General features: G+C 48.9%; 1 protein-coding gene across 1 annotated transcript in view; it reads right to left on the bottom strand.

Moving 5' to 3' along the window:
* Nucleotides 1-7,292: 7,292 nt before the first annotated feature.
* LOC118425093 (mucin-22-like) overlaps nucleotides 7,293-11,639 on the bottom strand; it is a gene marked incomplete at its 3' end in the record, with an annotated part of 11,508 nt that continues 7,161 nt past the window's right edge. The window contains exons 2-7 of the mRNA XM_035833911.1: nucleotides 11,477-11,572; nucleotides 10,907-11,191; nucleotides 9,938-10,222; nucleotides 9,143-9,427; nucleotides 8,425-8,632; nucleotides 7,293-8,223 (exon numbers count right to left, since the gene is read on the bottom strand). Of these exons, the coding sequence (XP_035689804.1) occupies nucleotides 7,293-8,223; nucleotides 8,425-8,632; nucleotides 9,143-9,427; nucleotides 9,938-10,222; nucleotides 10,907-11,191; nucleotides 11,477-11,572 (2,090 nt within the window). The remainder of the gene's footprint in view (nucleotides 8,224-8,424; nucleotides 8,633-9,142; nucleotides 9,428-9,937; nucleotides 10,223-10,906; nucleotides 11,192-11,476; nucleotides 11,573-11,639) is intronic.

An 11,639-nucleotide genomic window follows, 5' to 3' on the forward strand; every position in this document is an offset into this window, starting at 1 on the left:
CCTTTCGTCCACCGGTGTCGATTCAGAAAGCGTTGTCGTGGCAAAAGACGAGGTAAATGTGCTAGCCCTCTCCGTTGTTGTACTAGCCACTGTGGTCTCTGCCAAGGTTGAGGTCAAGGTGCTTTGTTCTGTCGTTACCGACAGTGTAGGGACTGTGGTTCGTTGTGCCGTCGTACCTTGGTCCACCGGTGTAGATTCTGAAAACGTTGTCGAATGGACTGACGTTCTTGATCTGCTAGTGGTGGAGCTTGGTTCAAGGGTGGTGCCTGCTGAAGAATATTCTGTGGACTGTCCAGTTGAATACTCTTCAGAAGTACTGAGAAGAGTACTTCGAGCAGGTTCTGTCGAAGATGCTGCGGAAGACAAGCCAATTGTGCTTGTCTGCTCTGTAGTTGTACTAGCCACTGTGGTCTCAAGCAGAGTTGATGTAGCAGTGCTTCGCTCAGTGGTTGCAGGCACTGTACGAAATGTGGTTCTTTGCGTGGTGCTACTTTGGTCTGCCGATGTAGATTCGGCAAGCGTTGTCGTTGGCACTGACGTCCCTTGGCTGCTTGTGGTCGTTTTGATGCCGTATGTTGTGGCCGTGGACGGATACCACGTGGTCTGCGATAGGGTGGTATGACCTTCCGACGTGCCAAGGATTGTGCTTGTGGCCCTTGGTGTTGTAGACGTGGCTACAGACGATTCAAACTTACTAGGCCTCTCCGTTGTTGTACTTGCCACGGTGGTCTCTGGCAAGGTTGAGGTCAAAGTGCTTTGCTCTGTTGTTACCGCCAGAGTAGGAACTGTCGTTCTTTGCGCGGTCGTGCTTTCGTCCACCAGTGTCGATTCAGAAAGCGTTGTCGTGGCAAAAGACGATTTAAATGTGCTAGCCCTCTCCGATGTTGTACTAGCCACTGTGGTCTCTGCCAAGGTTGAGGTCAAGGTGCTTTGTTCTGTCGTTACCGGTAGTGTAGGGACTGTGGTTCTTTTCGCCGTCGTACCTTGGTCCACCGGTGTAGATTCTGAAAACGTTGTTGAATGGACGGATGTTGTTGATCTGCTAGTGGTGGAGCTTGGTTCAAAGGTGGTGCCTGCTGAAGAATATTCTGTGGACTGTCCAGTTGAATACCCTTCAGAAGTACTGACAAGAGTTCTTCGAGCATGTTCTGTCGAAGACGCTGCGGAAGACAAGCCAAGTGTGCTTGTCTGCTCTGTAGTTGTACTAGCCACTGTGGTCTCAAGCAGAGTTGATGTAGCAGTGCTTAGCTCAGTGGTTGCAGGCACTGTACGAAATGTGGTTCTTTGCGAGGTGCTACTTTGGTCTGCCGATGTAGATTCGGCAAGCGTGGTCCTTGGCACTGACGTTCCTTGGCTGCTTGTGGTCGTTTTGATGCCGTATGTTGTGGCCGTGGACGGATACCACGTGGTCTGCGATAGGGTGGTGTGACCTTCCGACGTGATTGTCCAGCTGCCTCCTTCTGTTGTGGCGATAGAGGTATGTCCTGCAGACTGCTCTGTGCTTGGATTCATTGTAGCAATCGTAGTTCTTTGACTGGTTGTACTTTGGTCTGACAGTGTCGATTCTATATATGTTGTGGTCGGAATTGTAGTTCTCGAAGTGCTGCTTTCTTCTGTCGTGGCGATAGAGGGATATCCTGTAGACTGTTGGGCAGTTGATTCATGTTCTGAAGTTTGCTCTGTGCTTGGATTCCCTGTAGCAAGTGCCGTTGTTTGGCCGTTCGTGCTTTGTTCTAGCAGTGTCGATTCCATGAATGTCGTGGTGGGAATTGTAGTTTTCGAAGTGCTGCTCGATGAGCTGCTTTCTTCTGTCTTGAGAATTGCTGTCGTTGGCACAGTCTCTTTAAAAGTAGTCATTAAAGTGCTCATCTCTGTACTAGGATTCATTATAGCAATCGTGGTTCGTTGGCCGGTCGTACCTTGGTCTGACGGTGTCGATTCAATAAATGTTGTGGTCGGAATTGTAGTTCTCGAAGTGCTGATTGTCGTAGGAGGCACCGTTGTCTCTTCATCAGTAGTCTGCTCTGTGCTTGGATTCACTGTAGTAAGTGTAGTTCTTTGGCCGTTTGTACTTTGATCTGGTAGTGTCGATTCCATAAATGTTGTGGTCGGAACTGAAGTTGCCACAGAAGATGTCAGTAGTTCCTCATCCGTGGTCGGTTCAATGGTTGCGATTGCTGTGGTCTCTACCAAGGTTGAGGTCAAGGTGCTTTGTTCTGTCGTTACCGGCAGTGTAGGAACTGTGGTTCTTTGTGCCGTTGTGCCTTGGTCCACCGGTGTAGATTCTGAAAGCGCTGTCGAATGGACTGACGTTCTTGATCTGCTAGTGGTGGAGCTTGGTTCAAGAGTTGTGCCTCCTGAAGAATATTCTGTGGACTGTCCAGTTGAATACCCTTCAGAAGTACTGACAAGAGTACTTCGAGCAGGTTCTGTCGAAGATACCGCGGAAGACAAGCCAATTGTGCTTGTCTGCTCTGTAGTTGTACTAGCCACTGTGGTCTCAAGCAGAGTTGATGTAGCAGTACTTCGCTCAGTGGTTGCAGGCACTGTACGAAATGTGGTTCTTTGCGTGGTGCTACTTTGGTCTGCCGATGTAGATTCGGCAAGCGTGGTCCTTGGCACTGACGTTCCTTGGCTGCTTGTGGTCATTTTGATGCCGTATGTTGTGGCCGTGGATGGATACCACGTGGTCTGCGATATGGTGGTATGACCTTCCGACGTACCAAGGATTGTGGTTGTGGCACTTGGTGTTGTAGACGTGGCTAGAGATGATTCAAACGTACTAGGCCTCTCCGTTGTTGTACTTGCCACGGTGGTCTCTGGCAAGGTTGAGGTCAAAGTGCTTTGCTCTGTTGTTACCGACAGAGTAGGAACTGTGGTTCTTTGCGCGGTCGTGCTTTCGTCCACCGGTGTCGATTCAGAAAGCGTTGTCGTGGCAAAAGACGATTTAAATGTGCTAGGTCTTCCCGTTGTTGTACTTGCCACGGTGGTCTCTGCCAAGGTTGAGGTCAAGGTGCTTTGTTCTGTCGTTACCGGCAGTGTAGGAACTGTGTTTTTTTGTGCCGTCGTACCTTGATCCACCGGTGTAGATTCTGAAAACGTTGTCGAATGGACTGACGTTCTTGATCTGCTATTGGTGGAGCTTGGTTCAAGGGTGGTACCTGCTGAAGAATATTCTGTGGACTGTCCAGTTGAATACCCTTCAGAAGTACTGAAAAGAGTACTTCGAGCAGGTTCTGTCGAAGATGCTGTGGAAGACAATCCAATTGTGCTTGTCTGCTCTGTAGCTGTACTAGCAACTGTGGTCTTAAGCAGAGTTGATGTAGCAGTGCTTCGCTCAGTGGTTGCAGGCACTGTACGAAATGTGGTTCTTTGCGTGGTGCTACTTTGATCTGCCGATGTAGATTCGGCAAGCGTTGTCGTTGGCACTGAAGTTCTTTGTTTGCTTGTGGTTATTTGGGTGCCGTGTGTTGTGCCCGTGGACGGAGACCACGTGGTCTGCGATACGGTGGTATGACCTTTCGGCAGTGTGCTCACACTAGAAATTCCAGGATTAGTCCTTAACTCTGTTGTGTAAAAAGTCGTCAAGGTCTGTGTTCTTTGAGTGGAAGCAGTCAAAGTTTGTGTACTTGGCTTCTCTGTCAAGGAAGTATCGGTCATGTCAGTGGTAACCCCAAGTGCTGTTGTCATTTTGGAGCTCAATAATGTGGGAGCTGTCGACGTTTGTGGTCTTGCTGTTGAAGTAGTTAGAATGAGAGTCTCTGTATTTCGTCGCTCTGTCCGAAAAATAAGTATGCATGTTAATGATAACCCTAGACGACGTCATGTATGTCTTTACCGTTTATATAGTCATTGGTGAGAAAGGTTTAATGGATTGGTCGGAAATTGGAAAACGCACTTGGCTATAGAGTTGGGGTTAATTAATGCCTGTGCTTTGTACATTCATTTATGTATCTGTTAGGTCGGTAGTGATAGGCTAATCTGAAGTAATGTATTCTTGTATAGTGTTCAGTCGTTAATACATACTTTTAATGTAGTTTTAGCGTTGCCGTTAGTGTTTTTTTTTGGTATTTCAAACGGTTTTAAATAAGCAATGCGGCCGTAACAGTTTCTATATAAAAAGCCTGTTGGCTTTTTGTAGAACAAATAATAAAGTAGTGTTGCTCAGCGGTGTATAATATACATGATTTCATCGTTGTGGAAATGCAAACTGTAGATCCCAAAATTTATTTCACAAGGTTTGAAGAATAACAGGATAAGAATTCTTTTACAACCAGTTTGTACTTACTTTGCTTACGTTTTCTAAATCAGCTACATAAAGCGGTAAGAAGCAGGAGTAAAGTAAGAAGCTCTGACGAAGGTGTATGAGAGACATCAAAACATAAGCAAAGTAAGTACTTACTAGATGTGTAAAATAATTCTCCATTTCTTAATCTGTGGTTTCATTTGTCATGTATTTACATGCTGTTTCGTAATCAAAGGATCTGATGTAAATACGCGATACAAACATTGCCTAGGATAAGTCTATGCATGTTGGTAGCTGTACGGACAAAAGTGACGCCATGTAAATGACTACAACTACTAGAAAGTCCTTGTCATAATCTAATGATTTGGGATGAAGAAAAAGCATCAATTTTTTACGCAAAAATATGCAACCGAAATCCTTGAACTAGGGTAAAATAAGCAAGAATACGTTTTCTTAACATTTTACCCATCTTCCGTTATAAACGTCATAAACAATAAGTACGTGGAAGTAGAAATAAAGGTATGAATCTAATTCGACAAAGGTAAATGAAGACAAAAACACATAAATGTGATATGTTTCTAAAAAAATAATGAAAAAATTAAAGTTTTTCTTCAAATGGGCTTGACTGATAATTGATCTATCACCAACTTTTCTGTCGAGATATGAAATATATTATTGATTTTAACTTCAAAGACAAAACAAGCTGATTAAAAAGGCCTTAGCGAAATTATAATTATAACACACCTGTTGTAGGTACCGTCGAAGGTCCCAACGTCGAAGCACTTGACGAATGAAGCGTACTCTCGACTACTAGCGTAGAACGACCTTCAGAAGTGCTCAGGGGTGTTCCTTTCACATTTTCAGTTGAAGATACGACGGAAGACATTGCAATTGTGCTTGTCTGCTCTGGAGATGTAGTAGCCACTGTGGTCTCAAACAGAGTTGATGTAGCGGTGCTTCGCTCAGTGGTTGCCGGCACTGTACGAAAGGTGGTTCTTTGCGTGGTGCTACTTTCTTCTGTCGATGTAGATTCTGCAGGCGTTGTCGTTGAGACTGAAGTTCCTTGGCTGCTTGTGGTCGTTTTCATGCCGTATGTTGTGGCCGTGGACGGATGTCCCGTGGTCTGCGATACGGTGGTATGACCTTCCGACGTGCCAAGGATTGTGCTTGTAGCACTGGGTGTTGTAGACGTGGCGGAAGACGATTCAAACGTGCTTGGCCGCTCCGTTGTTGTGGTCTCTGCCAAGGTTGAGGTCAAAGTGCTTTGCTCAGTTGTTACCGCCAGAGTAGGAACTGTCGTTCTTTGCGCGGTTGTGCTTTTGTCCACCGTTGTGGATCCAGCAAGCGTTGTCGTGGCGGAAGACGATTCAAATGTGCTAGCTCTCTCCGTTGTTGTACTAGCCACGGTGGTCTCTGCCAAGGTTGAGGTCAAAGTGCTTTGCTCTGTCGTTACCGGCAGTGTAGGAACTGTGGTTCTTTCTGCAGTTGTACCTTGGTCCACCGCTGTAGATTCAGAAAACGTTGTCGAATGGACGGACGTACTTGATCTGCTGCTTGTGGAGCTTAGTTCAACTGTGGTGCCTGCTGAAGTATATCCTGTCGACTGTCCAGTTGAATACCCTTCAGAAGTGCTGACAAGTGTACTTTGAGCACGTTCTGTCGAAGATGCGGCGGAAGACAATCCAATTGTGCTTGTCTGCTCTGGAGATGTAGTAGCCACTGTGGTCTCAAACAGAGTTGATGTAGCGGTGCTTCGCTCAGTGGTTGCCGGCACTGTACGAAAGGTGGTTCTTTGCGTGGTGCTACTTTCTTCTGTCGATGTAGATTCTGCAGGCGTTGTCGTTGAGACTGAAGTTCCTTGGCTGCTTGTGGTCGTTTTCATGCCGTATGTTGTGGCCGTGGACGGATGTCCCGTGGTCTGCGATACGGTGGTATGACCTTCCGACGTGCCAAGGATTGTGCTTGTAGCACTGGGTGTTGTAGACGTGGCGGAAGACGATTCAAACGTGCTTGGCCGCTCCGTTGTTGTGGTCTCTGCCAAGGTTGAGGTCAAAGTGCTTTGCTCAGTTGTTACCGCCAGAGTAGGAACTGTCGTTCTTTGCGCGGTTGTGCTTTTGTCCACCGTTGTGGATCCAGCAAGCGTTGTCGTGGCGGAAGACGATTCAAATGTGCTAGCTCTCTCCGTTGTTGTACTAGCCACGGTGGTCTCTGCCAAGGTTGAGGTCAAAGTGCTTTGCTCTGTCGTTACCGGCAATGTAGGAACTGTGGTTCTTTCTGCAGTTGTACCTTGGTCCACCGCTGTAGATTCAGAAAACGTTGTCGAATGGACGGACGTACTTGATCTGCTGCTTGTGGAGCTTAGTTCAACTGTGGTGCCTGCTGAAGTATATCCTGTCGACTGTCCAGTTGAATACCCTTCAGAAGTGCTGACAAGTGTACTTTGAGCACGTTCTGTCGAAGATGCGGCGGAAGACAATCCAATTGTGCTTGTCTGCTCTGGAGATGTAGTAGCCACTGTGGTCTCAAACAGAGTTGATGTAGCGGTGCTTCGCTCAGTGGTTGCCGGCACTGTACGAAAGGTGGTTCTTTGCGTGGTGCTACTTTCTTCTGTCGATGTAGATTCTGCAGGCGTTGTCGTTGAGACTGAAGTTCCTTGGCTGCTTGTGGTCGTTTTCATGCCGTATGTTGTGGCCGTGGACGGATGTCCCGTGGTCTGCGATACGGTGGTATGACCTTCCGACGTGCCAAGGATTGTGCTTGTAGCACTGGGTGTTGTAGACGTGGCGGAAGACGATTCAAACGTGCTTGGCCGCTCCGTTGTTGTGGTCTCTGCCAAGGTTGAGGTCAAAGTGCTTTGCTCAGTTGTCACCGCCAGAGTAGGAACTGTCGTTCTTTGCGCGGTTGTGCTTTTGTCCACCGTTGTGGATCCAGCAAGCGTTGTCGTGGCGGAAGACGATTCAAATGTGCTAGCTCTCTCCGTTGTTGTACTAGCCACGGTGGTCTCTGCCAAGGTTGAGGTCAAAGTGCTTTGCTCTGTCGTTACCGGCAGTGTAGGAACTGTGGTTCTTTCTGCAGTTGTACCTTGGTCCACCGCTGTAGATTCAGAAAACGTTGTCGAATGGACGGACGTACTTGATCTGCTGCTTGTGGAGCTTAGTTCAACTGTGGTGCCTGCTGAAGTATATCCTGTCGACTGTCCAGTTGAATACCCTTCAGAAGTGCTGACAAGTGTACTTTGAGCACGTTCTGTCGAAGATGCGGCGGAAGACAATCCAATTGTGCTTGTCTGCTCTGGAGATGTAGTAGCCACTGTGGTCTCAAACAGAGTTGATGTAGCGGTGCTTCGCTCAGTGGTTGCCGGCACTGTACGAAAGGTGGTTCTTTGCGTGGTGCTACTTTCTTCTGTCGATGTAGATTCTGCAGGCGTTGTCGTTGAGACTGAAGTTCCTTGGCTGCTTGTGGTCGTTTTCATGCCGTATGTTGTGGCCGTGGACGGATGTCCCGTGGTCTGCGATACGGTGGTATGACCTTCCGACGTGCCAAGGATTGTGCTTGTAGCACTGGGTGTTGTAGACGTGGCGGAAGACGATTCAAACGTGCTTGGCCGCTCCGTTGTTGTGGTCTCTGCCAAGGTTGAGGTCAAAGTGCTTTGCTCAGTTGTTACCGCCAGAGTAGGAACTGTCGTTCTTTGCGCGGTTGTGCTTTTGTCCACCGTTGTGGATCCAGCAAGCGTTGTCGTGGCGGAAGACGATTCAAATGTGCTAGCTCTCTCCGTTGTTGTAGTAGCCACGGTGGTCTCTGCCAAGGTTGAGGTCAAAGTGCTTTGCTCAGTTGTTACCGCCAGAGTAGGAACTGTCGTTCTTTGCGCGGTTGTGCTTTTGTCCACCGTTGTGGATCCAGCAAGCGTTGTCGTGGCGGAAGACGATTCAAATGTGCTAGCTCTCTCCGTTGTTGTACTAGCCACGGTGGTCTCTGCCAAGGTTGAGGTCAAAGTGCTTTGCTCTGTCGTTACCGGCAGTGTAGGAACTGTGGTTCTTTCTGCAGTTGTACCTTGGTCCACCGCTGTAGATTCAGAAAACGTTGTCGAATGGACGGACGTACTTGATCTGCTGCTTGTGGAGCTTAGTTCAACTGTGGTGCCTGCTGAAGTATATCCTGTCGACTGTCCAGTTGAATACCCTTCAGAAGTGCTGACAAGTGTACTTTGAGCACGTTCTGTCGAAGATGCGGCGGAAGACAATCCAATTGTGCTTGTCTGCTCTGGAGATGTAGTAGCCACTGTGGTCTCAAACAGAGTTGATGTAGCGGTGCTTCGCTCAGTGGTTGCCGGCACTGTACGAAAGGTGGTTCTTTGCGTGGTGCTACTTTCTTCTGTCGATGTAGATTCTGCAGGCGTTGTCGTTGAGACTGAAGTTCCTTGGCTGCTTGTGGTCGTTTTCATGCCGTATGTTGTGGCCGTGGACGGATGTCCCGTGGTCTGCGATACGGTGGTATGACCTTCCGACGTGCCAAGGATTGTGCTTGTAGCACTGGGTGTTGTAGACGTGGCGGAAGACGATTCAAACGTGCTTGGCCGCTCCGTTGTTGTGGTCTCTGCCAAGGTTGAGGTCAAAGTGCTTTGCTCAGTTGTTACCGCCAGAGTAGGAACTGTCGTTCTTTGCGCGGTTGTGCTTTTGTCCACCGTTGTGGATCCAGCAAGCGTTGTCGTGGCGGAAGACGATTCAAATGTGCTAGCTCTCTCCGTTGTTGTACTAGCCACGGTGGTCTCTGCCAAGGTTGAGGTCAAAGTGCTTTGCTCTGTCGTTACCGGCAGTGTAGGAACTGTGGTTCTTTCTGCAGTTGTACCTTGGTCCACCGCTGTAGATTCAGAAAACGTTGTCGAATGGACGGACGTACTTGATCTGCTGCTTGTGGAGCTTAGTTCAACTGTGGTGCCTGCTGAAGTATATCCTGTCGACTGTCCAGTTGAATACCCTTCAGAAGTGCTGACAAGTGTACTTTGAGCACGTTCTGTCGAAGATGCGGCGGAAGACAATCCAATTGTGCTTGTCTGCTCTGGAGATGTAGTAGCCACTGTGGTCTCAAACAGAGTTGATGTAGCGGTGCTTCGCTCAGTGGTTGCCGGCACTGTACGAAAGGTGGTTCTTTGCGTGGTGCTACTTTCTTCTGTCGATGTAGATTCTGCAGGCGTTGTCGTTGAGACTGAAGTTCCTTGGCTGCTTGTGGTCGTTTTCATGCCGTATGTTGTGGCCGTGGACGGATGTCCCGTGGTCTGCGATACGGTGGTATGACCTTCCGACGTGCCAAGGATTGTGCTTGTAGCACTGGGTGTTGTAGACGTGGCGGAAGACGATTCAAACGTGCTTGGCCGCTCCGTTGTTGTGGTCTCTGCCAAGGTTGAGGTCAAAGTGCTTTGCTCAGTTGTTACCGCCAGAGTAGGAACTGTCGTTCTTTGCGCGGTTGTGCTTTTGTCCACCGTTGTGGATCCAGCAAGCGTTGTCGTGGCGGAAGACGATTCAAATGTGCTAGCTCTCTCCGTTGTTGTACTAGCCACGGTGGTCTCTGCCAAGGTTGAGGTCAAAGTGCTTTGCTCTGTCGTTACCGGCAGTGTAGGAACTGTGGTTCCTTCTGCAGTTGTACCTTGGTCCACCGCTGTAGATTCAGAAAACGTTGTCGAATGGACGGACGTACTTGATCTGCTGCTTGTGGAGCTTAGTTCAACTGTGGTGCCTGCTGAAGTATATCCTGTCGACTGTCCAGTTGAATACCCTTCAGAAGTGCTGACAAGTGTACTTTGAGCACGTTCTGTCGAAGATGCGGCGGAAGACAATCCAATTGTGCTTGTCTGCTCTGGAGATGTAGTAGCCACTGTGGTCTCAAACAGAGTTGATGTAGCGGTGCTTCGCTCAGTGGTTGCCGGCACTGTACGAAAGGTGGTTCTTTGCGTGGTGCTACTTTCTTCTGTCGATGTAGATTCTGCAGGCGTTGTCGTTGAGACTGAAGTTCCTTGGCTGCTTGTGGTCGTTTTCATGCCGTATGTTGTGGCCGTGGACGGATGTCCCGTGGTCTGCGATACGGTGGTATGACCTTCCGACGTGCCAAGGATTGTGCTTGTAGCACTGGGTGTTGTAGACGTGGCGGAAGACGATTCAAACGTGCTTGGCCGCTCCGTTGTTGTGGTCTCTGCCAAGGTTGAGGTCAAAGTGCTTTGCTCAGTTGTTACCGCCAGAGTAGGAACTGTCGTTCTTTGCGCGGTTGTGCTTTTGTCCACCGTTGTGGATCCAGCAAGCGTTGTCGTGGCGGAAGACGATTCAAATGTGCTAGCTCTCTCCGTTGTTGTACTAGCCACGGTGGTCTCTGCCAAGGTTGAGGTCAAAGTGCTTTGCTCAGTTGTTACCGCCAGAGTAGGAACTGTCGTTCTTTGCGCGGTTGTGCTTTTGTCCACCGTTGTGGATCCAGCAAGCGTTGTCGTGGCGGAAGACGATTCAAATGTGCTAGCTCTCTCCGTTGTTGTACTAGCCACGGTGGTCTCTGCCAAGGTTGAGGTCAAAGTGCTTTGCTCTGTCGTTACCGGCAGTGTAGGAACTGTGGTTCTTTCTGCAGTTGTACCTTGGTCCACCGCTGTAGATTCAGAAAACGTTGTCGAATGGACGGACGTACTTGATCTGCTGCTTGTGGAGCTTAGTTCAACTGTGGTGCCTGCTGAAGTATATCCTGTCGACTGTCCAGTTGAATACCCTTCAGAAGTGCTGACAAGTGTACTTTGAGCACGTTCTGTCGAAGATGCGGCGGAAGACAATCCAATTGTGCTTGTCTGCTCTGGAGATGTAGTAGCCACTGTGGTCTCAAACAGAGTTGATGTAGCGGTGCTTCGCTCAGTGGTTGCCGGCACTGTACGAAAGGTGGTTCTTTGCGTGGTGCTACTTTCTTCTGTCGATGTAGATTCTGCAGGCGTTGTCGTTGAGACTGAAGTTCCTTGGCTGCTTGTGGTCGTTTTCATGCCGTATGTTGTGGCCGTGGACGGATGTCCCGTGGTCTGCGATACGGTGGTATGACCTTCCGACGTGCCAAGGATTGTGCTTGTAGCACTGGGTGTTGTAGACGTGGCGGAAGACGATTCAAACGTGCTTGGCCGCTCCGTTGTTGTGGTCTCTGCCAAGGTTGAGGTCAAAGTGCTTTGCTCAGTTGTTACCGCCAGAGTAGGAACTGTCGTTCTTTGCGCGGTTGTGCTTTTGTCCACCGTTGTGGATCCAGCAAGCGTTGTCGTGGCGGAAGACGATTCAAATGTGCTAGCTCTCTCCGTTGTTGTACTAGCCACGGTGGTCTCTGCCAAGGTTGAGGATCAAAGAGCTTTGCTCAGTCATAACCGGCAGTGTAGGAACTGTGGTTCTTT

Source organism: Branchiostoma floridae, chromosome 10, assembly GCF_000003815.2.
Source record: "Branchiostoma floridae strain S238N-H82 chromosome 10, Bfl_VNyyK, whole genome shotgun sequence".
Classification (NCBI taxonomy): Eukaryota; Metazoa; Chordata; class Leptocardii; order Amphioxiformes; family Branchiostomatidae; genus Branchiostoma; species Branchiostoma floridae.